This window comes from Macaca nemestrina, chromosome 11, assembly GCF_043159975.1.
Source record: "Macaca nemestrina isolate mMacNem1 chromosome 11, mMacNem.hap1, whole genome shotgun sequence".
NCBI classification, from domain to species: domain Eukaryota; kingdom Metazoa; phylum Chordata; class Mammalia; order Primates; family Cercopithecidae; genus Macaca; species Macaca nemestrina.
In genome coordinates, this window is record NC_092135.1 from 52,268,997 (window position 1) to 52,288,694 (window position 19,698).

Sequence of the window (19,698 nt, forward strand, 5' to 3'; positions counted from 1 at the left end):
CTTCCATGGATAGATCTGCTCTATTGTAACATTTTAAAATGTACATATTATTTTATTAGCTGAATTTTATATTTTCAGGTATTTTCTTACACTGCTGACAAAGAAATTCGAACCGATGACTTGTGCTTGGATGTTTCTAGACTCAATGGACCTGTAATCATGTTAAAATGCCACCATATGAGAGGAAATCAGTTATGGGAATATGATGCTGAGGTATAGTATTTTCCTTAATTTACTTATTATTTGATGCTTGAGCTCAGTTATATATTTCAACATTCAATATTTAAATCTTAAGCTGGTTTTTATCTACATTGGCAGAATTAGATTTTAAGCATGCAGGTTCATATCGGTAACATTAGGATGGCATATCATATAAACAGGTTTTGCCAAATTGGTCCATTAATATAAAATATGAATGAGGACAATAGAATCAGTTTTGTGTATGACAACTTGTATCTCCATGTACATGCCAAACATAAATTAGGCAAGGGGTAAGCTAAGCCTATCTGAGAGGTTTGTATGAAGATGTGTATACAGGATAATATTGACAATATGTACATATTTTCAAATTTTAAATTTTATACCACTAATCACTGACATTTATGTTCCTCAACTGGAAGGAACAATATCTGACAAGATTAACAAGATTTCTTTACTGTTTACAATTATAAGTATTTCACAGAATTCAGTAAACTAATTAGTCACCTAAAAAGCTGAGTAGCCTCTTCTCAATATAGCACACCTTTCTGACAGAGGAGAGGGAGAGAAAACAACAAAATTACTGTTGGAAATTTATCTCCAGGCAGTGTGTAAAAACCAGATCAACCATCAGATGGAGCTAATAAAAAAGAAATATTTTCCTTTGCATAAAGAAACTTACTCTCGAAAACAGCTTCATTTCTTTCGGTTTTCTTTTATGATTAACAAAATGAATTGGTCTTCTGTGTTACATTTCCCACATTATTAAGTGGTAGGTGATTTATTTAAAAGGAAAACTAAAGTTCATTCTGCTTAGAAGATAAATACTACTATAGAGGTAAATGGGTTTCACAGATGCAGTATTCCATGCAAGCCTAAAATTTTCTACAAAAATAACATTTTAAAAAACAATCTACAGAGTTTTTTGGCATTGTTGATATTTTAACAAGACCTTTAAAAACCTTTTTGAATGTCATTTTAATATTTGCATGATTCTGTAGTTTCTTAAGTTGAATATTAGAAAAACTTACTGAATTCTTATAGGATTTGAAACTGGTTATGTAGGGTTAATTTGGGGTCTAAAACTTATACAATGTTACCAGGATCGTAGGACACAAAATCATCTTCTGAGCCATAATTGAGGACAAACACTGAGAATTCTTCCTATGTTGTACCAATGTGTTCTATTAAGATGCTGTTGCCTTCGCTATATCTTACTCACCTTGTCTGACCACCAATCTTTTTTTCTCTTCAACTATTATTTATTGGTGCCATCCTTGATATTAAGCCTACAGAAAACAGTGCCTTTACAAAATACATATAGGTAAATCCTTCATCAGTACTCTATCTCTTCTATGAGGAAAAATGCAGTAAAATGTACAGATACAGTAGAAATCCTATAAGTGATACTTATTTTTAAATAAAACTTGTTCTTGTTGTTGTTACTGTTTAGTTTCTACCAGGAACCTGGGACTCTACTGAGCTTATGCTAAAGATAAGAAAATCTAGAATATATTTATTAAGAAAGGGGAATGATCATATGCATTTTTATAAAATGAAGCAGTGTGGAATTTTAGAATACCACTTGTAATCTTTAAACTTTTCCATAACTCTTGAGTGAGCAATATCATAACTCAAATTCTTTCATTTCTCAAATAACTACTGTTAGCAATTACGTGTATATTTTTGTTTACATTTTCTGTCAGCTAGTAGCAATGCTATTGAATACTAAGGAATTTTAAGTAAAAAGTGAAAAAAATAGGTAGCTTCACCTAAGATAAATAAATGATTTCTATAAATTTACTCTTTTGGATGACTAGTAGTTATCTGTTGTAGTATTTCAGAGCACTATAACATTTTGTGTCATGTTTACTTTGACTTTGGAACACACACACAGAAAAGCTTATAAAATGCCATAAATATTGAGAAATTTCTATTTTAAATAATTTGATCATCTGAATTATATAGCTTAATTAAATTCTCATATATGTTTATGTTTTCAAAATTAACTAGTGATATTTACATTGTCTAATGACACCACTTTGCTAAATTAAAAAATGAATGGATCATAATCTAATAAATGACATGAGAATAGAGCAATTGTAAGAATAATACATTGCCTTTCTGGAAATTTCAGCTTTGAAAGGTGATTTTATTTTTGAGAAGGTGTTAAAAAGGATTTTTTTTAACAAAATTGAAATATAACATTTATTACTATGCTTTTAAGTTTTACATTTAGGTCACAGAAGGGTTCCACCCCTTGCTACCCACAGGGTGATTCCAGGAGTAGTAGCATCACCTGGGAACTTGTTAGAAATGCAGGATCCGAACGCATGCTAAACATACTGAATCCAAATCTGTATTTTAACAAAATCTCCAATCATTCATATATACATTTACATTTGAAAAGGACAGGGTCAAATATCTATGTATCTTCCATAGTCTTTTTATACACTGATTAAAGAATATTACAAATTTAGGAAAAGGCATGGATACAATTTGGAAAATGGCAAGGCCTCCAGAGGGGAGCAAAGAGAGGGAAAGGGAGCAAAAGGATAAGAAGTGTTGAGATGAGAAGGAGGAATAATTGCTCAGTGGTTCTATTCTTCTCATATTCCAACCTGTGGAAAGAAAATGCGTGCTGCTTACTACTTTAACTCAATTCTTTATCTTTTGCTAGCAAGGACAAAAGTTTTCTTTGAAAAATCTCTGAGGTGGTGCAGGTTCAAGGCAGAATAAAAATTTTCGGAGTTCACAGAATTACAGAACTGAAACGTACCTTAAAGTTCTCTCCTTTAAGCCTTTATCAGGAGGAAACTAAAGCACAAAGATTACGCCGCTAGCAGCAGATCTAGAATTCAGGTCCTAATAAAGTATTCCAAGCAAGCTAGCTATCAGTATAATTGTGAATCTCACCATGTGAACAGCAGAAATATTCCATCACCTTATCTCCCATAGTCCTTTCAATCTTAGAAAAGAAAGTCATAAATAGGAGCAGGATTGTTGGAATATCCAGAGAAAAATGGAAACAGTGTCATAAAGCGTCAAAACCTGGAATCTATCCAGCTACTTTGGTTTTGTTTACTTCTTAGGTGAGTGGGGGAAAAGAGAAGGAATAAAGTTCATCACATATTTATCTGTTTTCTCGTGCAATTCTTACAATAGTCTTATAAGACAGATATTCTATTTTTCACATTAGTAAAATGAAGCATAGGGTAAATGCCTCATTTAAGTTTGCACAGCCAGATTCTTACAGTAAATCCAGCAATTTTTCTACTACACTACATTGCCTCTCAATGTTATCAAAAAACTAGAAATAATTCGGTTCTTTCAATGGTTATGATATAATAAGCTTAATATACAGTATTTCAAATGGAATACCTAAATGCTATCAGTTATTTGTTATACCAAATTTTATTGACATAAAATTTCTCATTTTTTTAATAGTGAGAAAGATGTTCTACAATAAATATGGTCTATTTAGCTAAATAAGCAGTCATAAAACTACTTTGTCATTTTGCTCTAATTGCTTACAAGCTTCAGCTATACATACTCGTAATTGCTTATCCTTGTAATTGAATGAAACTAAGCACATGTTAGTAATAAATGCACTTCTTTGGTCAACTTTGATTTCAAATGTAGTTTCTCACACCCCTAACTAAATAGTTCGTAAATAACCATGAATTTAGTTCATTGTCATCTTATATATGGCCTAACCTGTTTGAATTGAGGGCATCCTGGGCATCATTAGCAAAATTGTAGGATACCTATGTGGTCTAGAAGCTTGAATAAATTTCACAAACCCTTCTATGCCATGAAATGTCTATTGCCAGCATTAAATGAAAAGAAAAAAATTCATCTCACTGAAACATTTTAAGAATTATTTTTATAAAGTTGTCATCCATTCATTCTGTTTTATTCAGGTGTTCTTATATTCTGTTTGAACATTACAATTGTGTTCCAATCAATTTAGAATATTTTCCTATGATATATGCATATAATTACATTTCTTTTTGAATAACTAGGCAGCTACATACAGTGTGAGAATCTAATTTTAGATCAGAACACTTACGTTCAACAAACACTATGCAACAAAGAAAAAAAGGGAGAAAAATATGATGCTAAAAATAACTCTTATTTTTCATGTGACTGAGCAAGTGGACTTAGAAAATACTTGTTGTGAATTCTATGTACATCTGTATCAAATAATTTCCAGAGTCACAATATAAGGAATGCTTTTCCATAGGTAAAATGTGTTAGATTAATATTTAGACTTGAATTACACTACCATCTTTTATTTACCTTTATTAGAGAGCAGGTAAATGGGATTATAATTTCAAGGTAAGTGATCTTTAAGTGGATCCCAACCATTCCCCTGTGTAGCATTCCTAAGAAAAACAATGGCTTAATTTACCTTTTGAAGGCTGTGTGCATTACACAGGTATCACCTTTCCATATTCCTATTGACCCATAGCTGTGATTTCTTATTAGAAGTAGTGAGTAGGAATTTCAATAGATTAGTGTCACATTTGTAGTTCCTATGTGTTAAATGATTACACTTCCTATTTTATAATATTTCTATTTGACTGAATGCATAGATTACCTTGTCTGGAGATCATAATTAATGTTTTGAGTAATAACTTTGTTATATTAATTTTTAATTGTTATTTTATGCTTAACAGAAGAAATCCTATTATCTTTGCTATTAAATTAAATATCTATAGTAGTCCAAATTTATACTTATTTTGTATATTATTATATGTAATAACATAATTGAGTGGGTTTTATTTTAATCTTTTAGTATACCAACTTTTAAACTGAGACCTGTGCGATTGGCTCTTAAATTAACTATGCAGTCAGTTCATTAAAATATCTATTTTTTACATTAGTACTTTTAATGCCAAGGTATGGCCTAATTTTACAATATTAATGGCTTTTATTTTGTCACCAAAATTGTTTAGCCTGATTCCAGTTGGCTTTAAGTAGGAATTATATATTTGGAAGGGTAAATTTAGATGCTCCATGCCACATTTTATGTTAGTCAAACAAGCAAATATATATAAAGGCAGGAATCATTAATGTTTTTCTTATGTATTTTTATGTTATGATTGAAATATTGTACATCGCAGGAAATACCAAGGCTTTACATTCTAGAGGAGAACAATAAAGTAATGCCGTATTATAAACAAAACTCAATACTAGCTTAGGGTTTAGATCCTATTTTCTAGTCAATATTTTAAATATGCTATAGGAAAATATATTTGGCAGTAAGTTGCATGTCAGCCTGGATGTCACATTGTCTTCAAAATTGAGTTAATATAGCTGGATGCGGTGGCATGGGCCTGTAGTACCAGCTACTTGGCAAGCTGAGATGGGAGGATTGCTGGAGTCCAGGAGTTTGAGGCCAGCCTGGGCAATATAGTGAGACCATTTCTCTAAAAGAAAACAAAAGTAGACTAATTAGCCATGTGCAACAAAAACAGATATAACTAAGGCTTGATATGCCTAATAAAGAGCATATCAACCCTTAGTTACTGTACTTTTTGAAGGGAAAATAGTATACCACATATAGAAATGTGCAAGGACTTGAATAAACAGCATAGTAGAAACATAGCCAAAGAAAATGGAAAAAAAGTTTTTAAAAAACATATATACATAAAAATCATTTTATGTGTTATTGTATTCATTTCTTGTTTATCCTATCAATACAGCAAGAAATGTTTTTAGCAGCAACTTGTAATATTGGTGAAGATGCAGTGATACCCATATAGTATCCCGACATATAGCAAGCACAAGAAGTGTTAGCTGCTGCTGCTGTTATTACAAATTACTGTTATAGATATATTTTAAAGAACTTTGCTAATATGTGTTAAAGTGTTCATGTATTTGACCTTGCAATTTCACTTCTAAGAATCATTTCCAAAGAAATAATGACAGATATAGACATTGATGTTCAGAGATATTTGCCATTATTTATTATACATACATATCAACCCTTAGTTATATCTGTATGTATTACAAATAATGGCAAATATCTCTGAACATCAACATATTGATCAAATATCTCTGAAATACAATATATTTTTGTTATTTGCAATAGCTCCAAATTGGAAAGATATTCCCTGCAAATAAAAAAGTTAAATGGATTTTGGCAAATTCATTTCAGAGAAATAGTTTGTTTCTTAATAGTATGTTTTTAGATTATTTTAGATTATTTTAATGATAGAAAAAAATGCTCACAACATGAATAAAGGAATATTTGATTATATGACCTCAATTGTATAAATTCATAAAATTATTAGAAGATACACACAATATTAATAATTGTTATCATTTCAAACAGTATACTCAGAAATAAATGAACTATGCTTTGTTTTCAAGAAAATGAAGACACTAAATAATTTTGTGTGTTTTTAAATGAAAAATAATTTTTGTCTCAAGAAGGACAAGATTTGTAAGTTTTCTTCTGGGCTATGGCTTTTTATAAGTACCTGGAATTAAAGTTCTTTGACTATTTTTTCATGGCCATTCATTTGATAAACACTTTTGGGAGGTATGTTTTTAAATGAAAATTCTATGTTGTATTTATGCCCTGGGGTTATGTTTCCAGAGGGTAAGCAAAATCATTTTTGTTTTGTTTTATGTCATAAAAATTAATTTTTATATTACAAATGAAATTAACATCATTTACACTAATATCTTTGATGTTAAAATGGCATTTTCCAAGAAAAGTTCACTTCAAGAAGAAATATCACTGAGGGTAGAGGATGATCTAGCCTAGCAGTTTTAAACAGTATGATGGAAAAATTCATGTTTGGTTAAAAAAAGAAACAAAAATATAAACTAGTCTTCTTAAAAAAAAATCAAGCTATATAGTTAACAATATTATTTATAGTTACAGTTTTAATATCAACTACATAGTTAACAATACTATGAATAAAATGTTATTTTTTCTTTCTTTACAAATTATATACTATTTTACTATAGAAGATAAATCCTTGAAAACAATAATCCAATAATTTGTGTACATTAAGCTGACTGAGAGAAGTAGCTTAATTTTAACAGAATTTATTGTCTGCACTGGTCTTGTACTAAGCATTTGAATCACCAGACTTACTTAGTGTATCCCATGGGCAGGCACTGAGCTTCAAGATGTAGGTGGCCATAGTCTGTGACTTTCCTGGAGCTTATGTTCCTTTAGAGGAAATAGATGGAGAGCAAGAAACGGACAGATAAATTAATTAATTGAAACTGGAGAATTCGATTAAGAGTTGATCTTTTTCTTTTTCCTCCCTTCATTACCTGCCTTTCTAATTGACATCTAACGAAGGTGGCAATGTACATGTGGAACACAACCAGGTTAGCCCTGTAAAAACACAAGTGGGAGCAATTTGAGTACCATACTGTTCAAAGTAAAGCCTTAAAGCTAAATTATCCTCCAAATTTGTCCCTGATATTATTTAATTTTAGAGTGTAAGAATGAGGAGGCCAAGGGCCATAGTTGGACTAATCAACTATTTTGAATATCTACTCGCAAATAACTCATCTGGTACTAAAAAGCATTGTATTACTAGGATGAAGGCTGAGAATATAATCTTTTATATCTAAAAATAACCTTTTGCCAAAAATATTTCATCATTTAATCTTAAGCCCTTCTCCATAGTCTCAGTCTTATCTTCATTTACGCCTTCCTTATAGGGTTGATATTAAAGCCATCTAAAAAAATGTGGCTCACAGCTCCATGGATGCAATTATTGTGACATGTGCCTTCCATCTTTATCCAGTAGAAATTGCATGTTGCCTAGGATGATTGATTTATTACTGTCTTTGTACTTGATTTCGTCATTATTCATTATTTTCTTTGTCAAACAGACCCACACTCTTCTTCATATAATCACCCAGTCTTGTCTCTCAGTGAACAAAGTAGCTGATGGCTCCCAGCATCCTACAGTGGAAACCTGTAATGATAGCACTTTGCAAAAATGGCTACTAAGAAACTATACAAGAATGGAAATTTTTAGAAATATTTTTGGGAATTCTACTGATTACATTCTCTAATGATTTTTGGAGGTTTGTGTTGCAGATTTTATTAATTTTAGTATTTTTGTTATGTTCAGTTATTGAAATCTGGAAACTCCTTTAAAATGTGGTTAAGAAAAATTTTTATGTACCTTTTCTCCATGGAGTTAACTCTCTGTCTTTTACTTCTTAGTTACTCATTAATTTGGGGACTGCATATATTAAGTTGTGTTTAGTCTATCCTTAATGAGTAGGTATGTTTTTGATTTTTTCTTTATTTTAAACATATATATGCATAAATATATTTGATGAACTGTATTATGACATATTAACTCTCTTTGAGGCGAACTATAGCCGTGTTTATATGACAACAGGTTCTGCATCATCAGATCTGAAAAATATCAATTAACTAACAGGGTCAAAAAAAGATTGTTTCTAAAACAACAAAATCATTTATTTTTGTTTCTTTTTATTCAGATACTTTGGTTAAATGCAAATATGGCATATCCTTTCTAAAGTATCTTATTATTTTAATTAAAACACTAAGCAAGCGCATTATTAAAGACTAAGATGTGATTTTTCAATACCTTTATAAAGAAAATTATTTCTAAGCATTTCTTTATGGTTGCCTAAGTGAAATAATACTTTTTTTAAGTTGTATCTTTTATCTCTCACTTGTATGATTTGTGACTATCTTTTCAGTAAGCAATAAAATGAATCATTATTCAGGTCAACTGATAGGGAATTCCTCTAAAGAGTGCAAATAAGAACATGTCCTACCTTTTAGTTTTAAGGGGTTTATTATCCAAAAAATAAAGGATTTTACTTTGTCCCTTACCTTACAATGAGAACACAGGAAGATTGGGGCATTTTTCTGGTTCAGATGAACCACTTAAATATTGTTAGTGGAGGAAACAATTGAGCTCAGAAGTCTTGTAACAAGGCTGGGAATGAAATTATGGAGAGGGGACAACACATGGGGTACTATTTTAATTAGAACTATATTCCAGTCAAAGACATTCCAAATGTAAGAGTTGGTAAAGCTGGAAAAGTCTACGTCTTTTGCACAAAGAAAACTTGTATACAAAGCAATTTTTGTGTATTATCTTAGTTGCTTTCAAAGCAATCAAACCTGATATATGCAGTGCCAAAAGAGGAGGTTTAGGTTTAACTAACTTTTTATTCTCACAAGTCTACTATAGAGTGCCAGAGCAGAGACCACAGAGTGCTTCTCTCCATAGGAGAAATTGCGGCAGTTCCCTTAGCAGTTCTTATAGCCTTCTCCACAGGTGACAGTCTGTTGCAAGGAGATGAGATCCACATCAGGCAGATGTCAAAACCATCCTGGCTTACTGGCCTCACAGAAGATGATCTCTCCTTGTAACAACTCCATAGGCCTAGCTTCCAGGAACCGAATAAAACATAAAGAATTAGAAGTCTGCACTTAGAAAAGCCCAGTTTGCTTTTCTGTTAGTATATATATGCAATTTATCAGTTGCAGATGCAGTTTATCAATCAGAGTTCATTTTTACCATAAACAATGTAGGCTAGAAACGTAGTTAACATTTTTACCCTTTTGAGGTTGCCAGGGGATTCCAGTTAGTTGACTGAAGGTCAAATTTTTTTTAAAAAAAGGGAAAAAGGATATTTGTAAGCATGTTTAACTCTAAGTATTTTCTGACAAAGAACATGATTCCTCAGAATAATTCAAAGCATGCCTGAGTGTTCACAGCTAGTAAATAAGGGACAGGAATTTACCTGAGCCTAAAAGGTCTGGTTTTCTACTGCACTGCACTATAAAGAAGTGTTTAGTTGTTTCTTTGTCTCTGCAGCAGTGGGTTTTCACTACTAGTGAATTCCTTCAAATAAATCATGTATTGTTTAGAAAGAATAATAAAAACTATTGTTTTTAAAATTATTATTTGTGCAGTTGACAACATCTATTCACATGATCCTTAAAGAAAAATCTCAAGTCTGTGCTATATTTTGAACTAAGGTGACTGATAATTGATCAAAGCATTCAACTACAATGATATGTGATCGACTGCAATAAGACACTGGCAGTGCTGTCTGGGGTAGCTTAATGGGCAATAACATATGTGATATTTGAAAAATCGTACTTTTTTAAAAAAGGGATCTAATAGAAGTATGCAATGGTAAGTTATATTTTTGAAAGAGAATATATACACAAAGGACCACAGATACGTAACAAAAATTAAGCCATTTTGTTGATTTTTAACTAGAACTGTTTAGAAAAAATATATATTGTTTTCGTTATGTATCTTTATTTTTTCAAGCTGGCTACTGGTTGAATTTCTGGCATCATAAGTGTAAATCAGCCATCTTCTTGCCTATCTTTGGCCATTTATTCCTTTCTTTGTTTTTTAGTGTAAATAACTTGATTCCATGTTTTGAAAGAGCAACAACAAAGGTCTCAATCTTGAAATCTCCTTTGCATCTAATTGCCTTGCTCTTTTAATTTCCTGCTTGCTGTTTCTTAGGCCTCCTCTACCACAAACCTATTCTCCCTTCCATCGTTTCTTACAACAGTGCAGGCCACGATGTTTTCAGTCCTAATCTAAACAAATTACAATCGTCTGGCTGCTATTTCTCTACCATTTTTATTGCCCACCTCTTATGTTTACTTTCATCCCATTTTCAATGTAGTATCAAGAGGCAAAAAAAAAAAAAAACATTTTGTTTACCTTTAATTTTGGTAATTTGCAAAAAAAAAAAAAAAGTAGAGTGCTATTTTCAAGATATATTTGCAAATTATCTCTCATACATTCAAATACTTCGCTTCTGGTTGGAGAGGTTTCCATATAATATGGTCCTAGGTATTGCCCATGAAATAGCAGAAATATATATAATTAGTATGTATAAATCATGTTGATTTAAAATGTATATCTGAAAAGTCCAAAAATGTGATTTCCAATGTACGTAAAGATGCCAAAGAGAAGATATATAATGACTGGTTAACATATAATTATTGGAATTTATGAATAAACCAAAATATAAATATAATGTTTAAAAATATATGATCATCATGCCCCTGTTTTTATTTGTTATATTTTTAAGATTCTTAAAAATACAGACCAAACTATTGTAAAGATTTTATCAAGTAAGACAGATTAATTTTTGCTCTGATAATCACTTTCTACAATGAATGTCTTACAGTCACAGATACTATAGCTTGTTTAGTATTTTGAAATGGGAACATCTCTAGCAGTTTTGTTCATTTGGGTCACAGCTGTGCCATCTATTTGCATGTTTACCAAATGGTTACTGAATAACACATGCCTAAGAAAACTAAGCTTTTACAAAAGCTTGTTAATATTTGCAGTCCTCAACTGAACTCAGAGCTCACAAATGGGCTTTTTGCAAAGGAGCCTGAATTCTTGGCAACGCTTGATAAATGTCAGCCAGTTTCTTTAACCATCTGCAAATAAAGGTATATTAGACAATGATGACTTCATAACAGTCAAAGTTGTATAATAATTAATCCAGGGACACCTGTGCACAGTTCCTTTTACAAACCTATCACAGTGTATTATACTAAAAAAATCATAAAGGGTTTTTTAGAGAACAGATTTCATCTGATGTGCTAGTGAAGCTAAAGATGAAATAAGCTGCACTGATTATTGGTTATCTTTTACAGAGACTCACGTTGCGACATGTTAACAGTAACCAATGTCTCGATGAACCTTCTGAAGAAGACAAAATGGTGCCTACAATGCAGGACTGTAGTGGAAGCAGATCCCAACAGTGGCTGCTAAGGAACATGACCTTGGGCACATGAAGACCATGTCCTCCAAGTCATGAAAGTGTCTACGCTTTTGTTTTTCCATTATTTCAATTGGGGGAAAATATTGACTTTGCTGAATTGAAAGTTTTAAAAATCCTTTTAGTATTCTAAAACACAATTGTTTCTAAATCGTTTCTAGAAATGTTTGCTTATTTCCCTACTAAAATTTGTATCTGATAAAAGCACATAAAAATATAAATAATAGCAAATTATTATTAAACAACAGAACAACTTGTAAAACAAACTGTTTGCTTTAAGAAAAATCTTTATTGCACTCATGTCATAGGGTTAATTGGAGGTTATTTTATTTTTGGTTGTCATGGTGATTGAAAGAGATAATGTAAATGCCTTATAAAATCATCTTCATTATGAAATATTATCAGTTGCTTTATAAACTCACCCATTTTACCGATCCTTCATGGAAACATGTTTGAATTCTATGTCTACAACAGGGCCACATATTAAATTATTTCTGAATGGTGAATTCATCCTACAAAATATTCCAAGTTTTGGACAAAGAAAAACATTACATTGGATATTGAATTCATAGAGCCTTTACAGAAGCATCACATTTAAACCAATGTGAATCCAAAAAAGAGAAGGAAAATTTTTAAATTCAATTTAAAGGACATAAAAAAAAGAAATCCGTGAAGCATTGAGGGGAACAAGACGAGTCTAATCCGCAGTGCTTCAATCATTGTGAGAGAACTCAAAGTGGGTTGCAATTATTCCTAACACAGGCTGAAGCTAAACAATCTTGCTTCCAGAGTTTATGTTGGAAACTCAATTCTTAACCAAAATCTTGGTCTCCACAAACTCTACCATCCCTTTTCTCTTCACTCTATAGACAGTGGCATGCCACTGATGCTGTACAGAATTGTAGGTGAAAGGGAGAATTTTAGACTTAATTTTTAACTCTATTGCACTTAAAGATTTTAGTTAGGTCACCACTGTCATTTTCATTTTCTATGTTAAAGAATACCTTTCAGTGCTATGCTCCAATATCTAAAAATTTTATCACCAGGGGAATAAACTCAACACACATTCATTAAGCTTTTATTGTAATTAAACTGCTATATATTGTTTGCCATATATTATGGCCCGAGGAACATAGTTATAATTAGGCTAGATTCACATTTTCTTTTCTCATCTTAAAACCCTTTATGCTCAAAATACATTAACAGAGGCCATGAAAAGGAAAAAAAAATCAGAATTTTGCTAATAAGTTTTTGTATTTGACAGCATTTAAAATGCTCATAGAGTTACCCTATATATGTATGTTATTCATTATAAATGCACTCAGCAGCTAAGAGAAATTCGAGAGGAAAAATGGAAGAAGTGTTTTCTGGAGCAGAAGATTCCACCTCTGTGGTCCTCATCTTTACTTAAAAAGCTCTTATAGAAAGGATTAATCATTCTGACTGCATACAAACTCTCTATGTCTCTGACTTGCACATACACTGCTTTATAATGAAAATGAGGGCACTTTCTGATTGTCAGTAAAATCTTAAATGATTTTTGCAACTGGTATTCCTTCCTCTTTTGACTTTTTATTGGTACAACTGTAGGGAAGAATCTGCAACCTGGAGCATTTCAGGTTTGCTCTTTAAATATAGACACCCCTCACCATGAGCTCTCCGGGAATCCGTGACTTTCCTAAAATTGTAAGCAAAATGTTGAGTATCCGGGCATGTTTTTCTGAGGTGGGAGTATGTCGCTTACAGCAAACTTGGAAAGAAGGCTATGACTCACAAGAGGCAGTGAACCATTGCCTTAAATTATTAGCCGCCTCTCAAGTCCATTGAGGCCTCATGTAAAATTCCCATCTTTCATTTTTACACTCCTCTTCTCCCCTCATTTCCTTTTCTCCTGACTAAGGTAAAAAGACCCTGCACAGCATTATTACTTAAGTTGAAAAAGCTTCAACTCTCAAGGACTCATGTATACCATATGTTCCACTTATTGATTTGTCAGTCAAAATGCATGTTACATAGAAAATGGTCAATGGCAAATTTTTATAAATACAGCTACCCCATCAAAGCTGAACTTGAAACATTTTAGCAGCATTTTAAATATGTGAAAGTTCGTTATGGTCATGGTGAGAAACTAAAACTACATGAGTTTCATGCTAGAAAAGAATTTTTCAAGAATCTTCAGATGGCTTGAACGCATGCCATTACAGTATCTAACAAAAAGTGGCATAAAATATAAAACACCCAACACTAGAAAGCAATGACTAACATATAATTTGTTTTCAAAAATGTTTATTGTCTTCAGTACAAAAAGTTAAAACCATGATTGGATTCATAATGCACTTGTCTTATAGATCCCTTATTTATGGAGCTAGACTGACATATTTCAAACCAATCTCTTCTGTGGTCTTCTCCATCTCAGTTAATGCAACTTCAACCTTCCAGATGCTCAGGTCAAAAACTGAAAGTTGCTTTTGACTCCTCTATTTCTGTTTCAACTTTCGTCTAATCCAACAGCAAATTCCCTTGATGCTACCTTTGAAATGTAACTAGAAAAGAATTACTTGCCGCCACATCCACTAGGTGTCACTACCTCTAACCTTTTTAATCACAATATGCTTATTATTTAGTTCCCTAATTTCCTAGTCCTTGTCTTGAACAATCTTTTCTCAATACACCAGCCATAGTGATTCTGTTAACCATGAATTTGATTGTGTCACTTCCCTGCTCACAATCTTCCAATGACTTCTCCCTCCAGTGGCCTTCAAGGTCCTTCATGAGTGTTACCCCTCTACACATCCACACCACTCACCACACATACATACACATGCACACACACACAGATACAATTCCACCTTTTTCTAACGCCATCTCTTATCTCTTATTATTCTGCCTCTTACTTACCCCACTATGGCTCCCAAGAAAGTTCCCGCTTTAGTGTTTTGTTCCTTCTGCCCCAGAGAGCTCCCCTTAGTGGTCTCAGTTCAAATATTATCTTATCAGTAAGACAAACCCTTCTCCCATCTGCCCTCCCTATCCCCTGTACCTGACAATCTAAAAGTTTGCTTCTTTATTTCTGTCTGCACTTCCCCCTCCCCAGCCCCAAACATGCCCATCACATGCCCTAGAAGGTAAGTCCCATGAAGGCAGGGGCTTTGTCAGTTTTGTTCGTTTGGTATTTCTGGCATATATATTCTTTAAATATTTCTTGAATTAATGAACTGAAAAATGTGTGTTAAAGTTGCTAAGTGTTACTGTATCATACTTTTTTTGTATTTTAAAATTTAAAATAAAGGCTAATATATTTAGACAGGATTTCCAATAACGTTGTCTTCAAGTTATAATTTTCTTCGTAATATTCTTCACATTAAACTGTGGACTATATATTATTTTCTGGATAAAATATCCTGCCTTATGGAAATGAAATATGATATTTTATTAAAATGCTGCTATATTACATAAGTTGCTTCATTAAGCTAAAAATAGTTTTAATTTTTATTTTTTGTGTCCAATGGCCACCTGAAGGTATACGATTTTGACTTTTAAAGAGATATCATTGTCTTAAAAAGTATGTATTTTCTTGATTTCATAAGAATTATTACTAAATTTATCTTCTAAGTGCAGTCAATGGAATAAACACAATTGGAGATTTTTAAAGGACTTTACAGATGACGTCGTCTTAGTTTCTCTGTTTATAGATAATAAGACTGAAACCCAGATACGTAATATAACTTTTCTAAAGATCATATATCTATAAGTTGTGTTGCTTGGACCCCTTATTGTTCATGTAAACTAATACTGTCACTCAAAAAATTACAGAAATGGAACAATAATGAGAAAAATATCTTCATTAGACATGTTATGGGGCCAGGCACGGTGGCTTACACCTGTAATCCCAGCACTTTGGGAGGCTGAGGTGGGCGGATCACTTGAGTTCAGAAGTTGGAGACCAGCCTGGCCAACATGACGAAACTCTGTCTCTACTAAAAATACAAAAATTAGCTGGATGTGGTGGCACACGCCTGTAATCCCAACTACTCGGGAGGCTGATGTGGAGAATTGCTTGAACCTGGGAGGCAGAGGCTGCAGTGAGCCAGGATCACACCACTGCACTTCAGCCTCAAGACTCTGTCTCAAAAAAAAAAAAAAAAAAAAGTTTCTGACTAGTACATTGATTCTTTAGAAATATTTAAATTCTTACTACTTATTTAAATAAAATTAGTTCTTTAAAATAATACAAGCACTAAGACCTACAGCAGAAATAAACTACCAAGAAACAGCATGATTACAGGAACATCCAATCATTATTTGGCAAACTGGGTTTCAGGGAAGCAAAGCCTCTTCAGTAGTAACTAATGGAACATACTCACTTTCATTTTTCCTTCTAATTATCTTCACGTTAAAAGTAAGGTTTGGCCCACAGCTTGCACAAAGAATTAGACCATCTATTACTGTGAAGACTGGGGAGGTTCTATGACATGGAGCTTCAAAGACTGCAGCGAAATCAGCAGAGATTTCTAGGCTTCCCAGTGGAGCTCTGTAAACTCTAGTAAACACAATCTATAAATTTGATTTTGCCACGGTGCTTAGAAACAGTCTAATAAATAAAAGGGAAAAAAGTGTACAGAGAGAGAAAAAATAACTACACTAAAACAGAACTGTTTTTACCTTTTAAAAAATTTGGTGGGAGGTTAGGAACATATTCTGAATTGGTTCAGTAAACCTCAAAATACTGTCTCCCCCACACATGGTTTTACCACTTAAGAAATGATGATTGTATCTGCTCACAACCATTTTACTTGCATCTCACTTACAGATGCTAAATCTAGTCTCAGAGGAGGCAAAACATGTATGCATTCTTAAGTTATAAAGTGTACTGATTTCACAAATTGAAGAATTTTCGAAATTCAGATTTTTCATGGATGTGTCACCATCCATAGCTGTCATCCTGCATAGCTGATATCTGCTGCAAATCTTGAATAAATTTCCAATTCAGTTGGGCAGCAAAAATTCAATTAGATCTTAAGGCAGTTTGTGTTTCAGGATTCCACCTCTGCCCATTTTCCCCAATATGTCAAAATATGGAATAGGTGAAATCAGCCCCTCTTATGTACAGCACATGGACACATCTGTTGTGACTACACCATGTTCGAACTGCTACTAAGTATCAGCGGTGTATGAATTTACAGTGTTGAATGAGCACCAGCAATGTGTTTTAAATAATTTGTGTATATTTGTAGCCCAGTTTCTTTTATATTGGTCAATAAATTCTAAAGACACTTTTCATTGTATGTGTTTTAAAAGAAAAATCCCTCTGAAATACTAGTGAATTCAGGGCAGCTCTTTTCTTAAGGATCCTTTAAGATAAAGACCACTTCTGCGATACTTGTGTTACGTTATATAAAGTTATTTTGTTTTTGTTTTTCTTAGCTGGGGAGAACAAATCACTCAATATTCTGTTTTTAAAGAGTTAGAATGAGAATGGAAAATTAGATGATTAAGGCTATAACACTTTTTTACAATGAGATTTTCATCATGCATTCAATTGGTGTGAAAATGAAAGTAAGCCACTGCTTGGTTCCAGTTGTACTGAAATTTCAGCTAAAAATAGCACAAGGGGGAAAAAGAATGATTACATGTGTTTTTTTGTTTCTTGTGTGTGTGTGTGTGTGTGTGTTTTTCTATTTCAGCTTTTGTTGTTGTTGTTGTTGTTGTTGTTTTGGTCAGTATAGCCACAGCTAGAAAGGAGTAATTTCAAAAATGTTTTAGATATATGCTTGGCACCTAGTGCTTTAACATTTATAAAAGTAGATTGTGCATAATGACACATTTTAAATACTGTAAGCATTACTAGATGATATAGTTGTTCTTTTGCTGTAAATTTAAATATTTATACATTTTTGTAGAATTAAAATATGCCAATTTAGTTTTCCTTTGGTATATATTGCCTTTTTTGAAAATAAATGGGTAACATTTCAAATAGATAAACATCAGTATTTTATGCTTAACTTCCATGTTTGTAGATTATTTAAATAAATGATTAAGTGCCTATGATTATCTCCTAGCACCAAGAAAATGTTGTGTTCCCAGCATAATTTTGTTACCAAAATATATAAAATAGAAACACAAAAATATGCATGATTTAAAAGTATTTATTTTTGATCCTGAAATGATTTGAGGTGGATTTTTTCTTTCTGTTTTATAAAAATGACTAATAATAGAAAAATGTAAAAGTCTCATATCAATGATAAAAACTATTTTTCAGAATATAGGCCATACCCAACACCCAGATTCTAAGACTGAAATCTTAAAAGACAGTCTGCCAGGGTGAGAGGAAGATGGAGAGAAGCGGCCCACTCCACAGCACAGTGACTCCCCAGGATCAGCTCTTCAGTCTTAACCACCAAGATAATCAAAAAGAGCATTTAATTTTCTAAGGTGGAGAAAGGAAGGAAGGGAAGGAAGAGAGAAGCAAGAATAGAGAAGAAAAGAAGGAAAGGAAAGGAGAGGGAAGGGGAGGGGTGGAGAGGGAAGGGAAGAGAGAAGATTCTAATATCTGTTTTCATAATTTTATTCTGAAGAGACTCATCTGAAATTTCCTGTTCAGAAGTCCATTGATTTGCAAACATGAACGCCTTGTTAGTTTTCCACAACTTATAACTGTCAGCAAGTGTAAAGGACATTTCTAGCTTTTGTGTCTTACACACAAAAATGTCCCTTCTTGGCTTTCTGGAAACCAAGTGTGACTCCAGATACCCAACTCTGTTACTCTCTTTTCGGTTACTCTTGTCCACACACAGCATACATTTCCAGCAGTAACCAGGTTCTCAAGTATAACCTAATAAAAGAGCCCCACCCACTTCAGGTTTTGATAGATCCATAACTTACCCTGTCTCACTTTTCACCAGCACCTGGTAGAAACAGCATGTGAGCTCTTATGCTCAGAACTGTGCTTTCCTCTTCCTCTTCAGCCAAGGAGACTATCAGGTAGACTTTCTGCCGACTCACTCATTTTCCGATATAATGATATTTTTCCCCCCGCAAGACAGAGGATATTAATCACCAATCTCTGCTTCCACTGTGGGAAAGAGTTGGTAGGTAGCCTACCGAAATTCTTTGACAGAAGTCTCTTCACCAATTTTTTGAAGCCAAAACCTAGGTAAACATGCAAACATCTAAAACAGATTTTACAGTTTTCTCTGCAATACAAAACACATGAACTTGGTGCAGCAAGCACTCTATCTACTACATGATAATACATATAAGGTGGAGGCTGTGAGATCAACATTGTCTAAACAATCAAGGTCAGAATTTAACATACACTTCCTTAAGACTAACGGGACCTGTGCTCTCAGCCCCGAGTCTGCAGCTTCCTTTCTCTATGTACCTGTGAAACGTTTTGACTTTTAAACAATGACATGAAGTTAAGTTGCATATATAAAAGCACTTCAAATGGGTGGAGGATCCATTTCTTCCCACATACTTAGCTTTTTGAAACTCTAGCTTCCATTAGTGGATTTAGAAACATTTGACCCAGCAGCTCACCAACTCCTCCTTTGGATATACTTTCTTCATTTTTTTGGTTTTCCTTCCACCTCATTGGCCAATGATTTCCCATTTCCTTGGCTAAGCGTTCCCTTCTTTCTTCCATGTCTTAATATTGGAGTGCCTCGAGGTGCAGTCCTTGGCCTTCTCAATTTGCAT

The 19,698-nt window shown here is 33.0% G+C and overlaps 1 protein-coding gene and 1 long non-coding RNA gene across 14 annotated transcripts in view; one reads left to right on the plus strand and one right to left on the minus strand.

The window, feature by feature from the left end:
• LOC105493237 (polypeptide N-acetylgalactosaminyltransferase 13) overlaps window positions 1-12,396 on the plus strand; it is a 623,722-nt gene extending 611,326 nt beyond the window's left edge. For 6 of the 13 annotated variants that reach the window (XM_071072791.1, XM_071072781.1, XM_071072783.1 and 3 more), the window contains 3 exons: window positions 79-213; window positions 8,071-8,268; window positions 11,876-11,960. In XM_071072791.1, the coding sequence (XP_070928892.1) occupies window positions 79-213; window positions 8,071-8,256 (321 nt within the window). In that variant the 3' untranslated portion in view covers window positions 8,257-8,268; window positions 11,876-11,960. Of the gene's footprint in view, window positions 1-78; window positions 214-8,070; window positions 8,269-11,875 lie in introns of all 13 variants that reach the window. The other 7 variants (XM_071072792.1, XM_071072786.1, XM_071072785.1 and 4 more) reach the window with 2 other exon arrangements.
• Window positions 5,153-19,698, minus strand: part of LOC139357118 (uncharacterized) — a 98,319-nt gene continuing 83,773 nt past the window's right edge. The window contains exons 2-3 of the long non-coding RNA XR_011609779.1: window positions 7,316-7,393; window positions 5,153-5,633 (exon numbers count right to left, since the gene is read on the minus strand). This is a non-coding gene — a long non-coding RNA (uncharacterized lncRNA). The remainder of the gene's footprint in view (window positions 5,634-7,315; window positions 7,394-19,698) is intronic.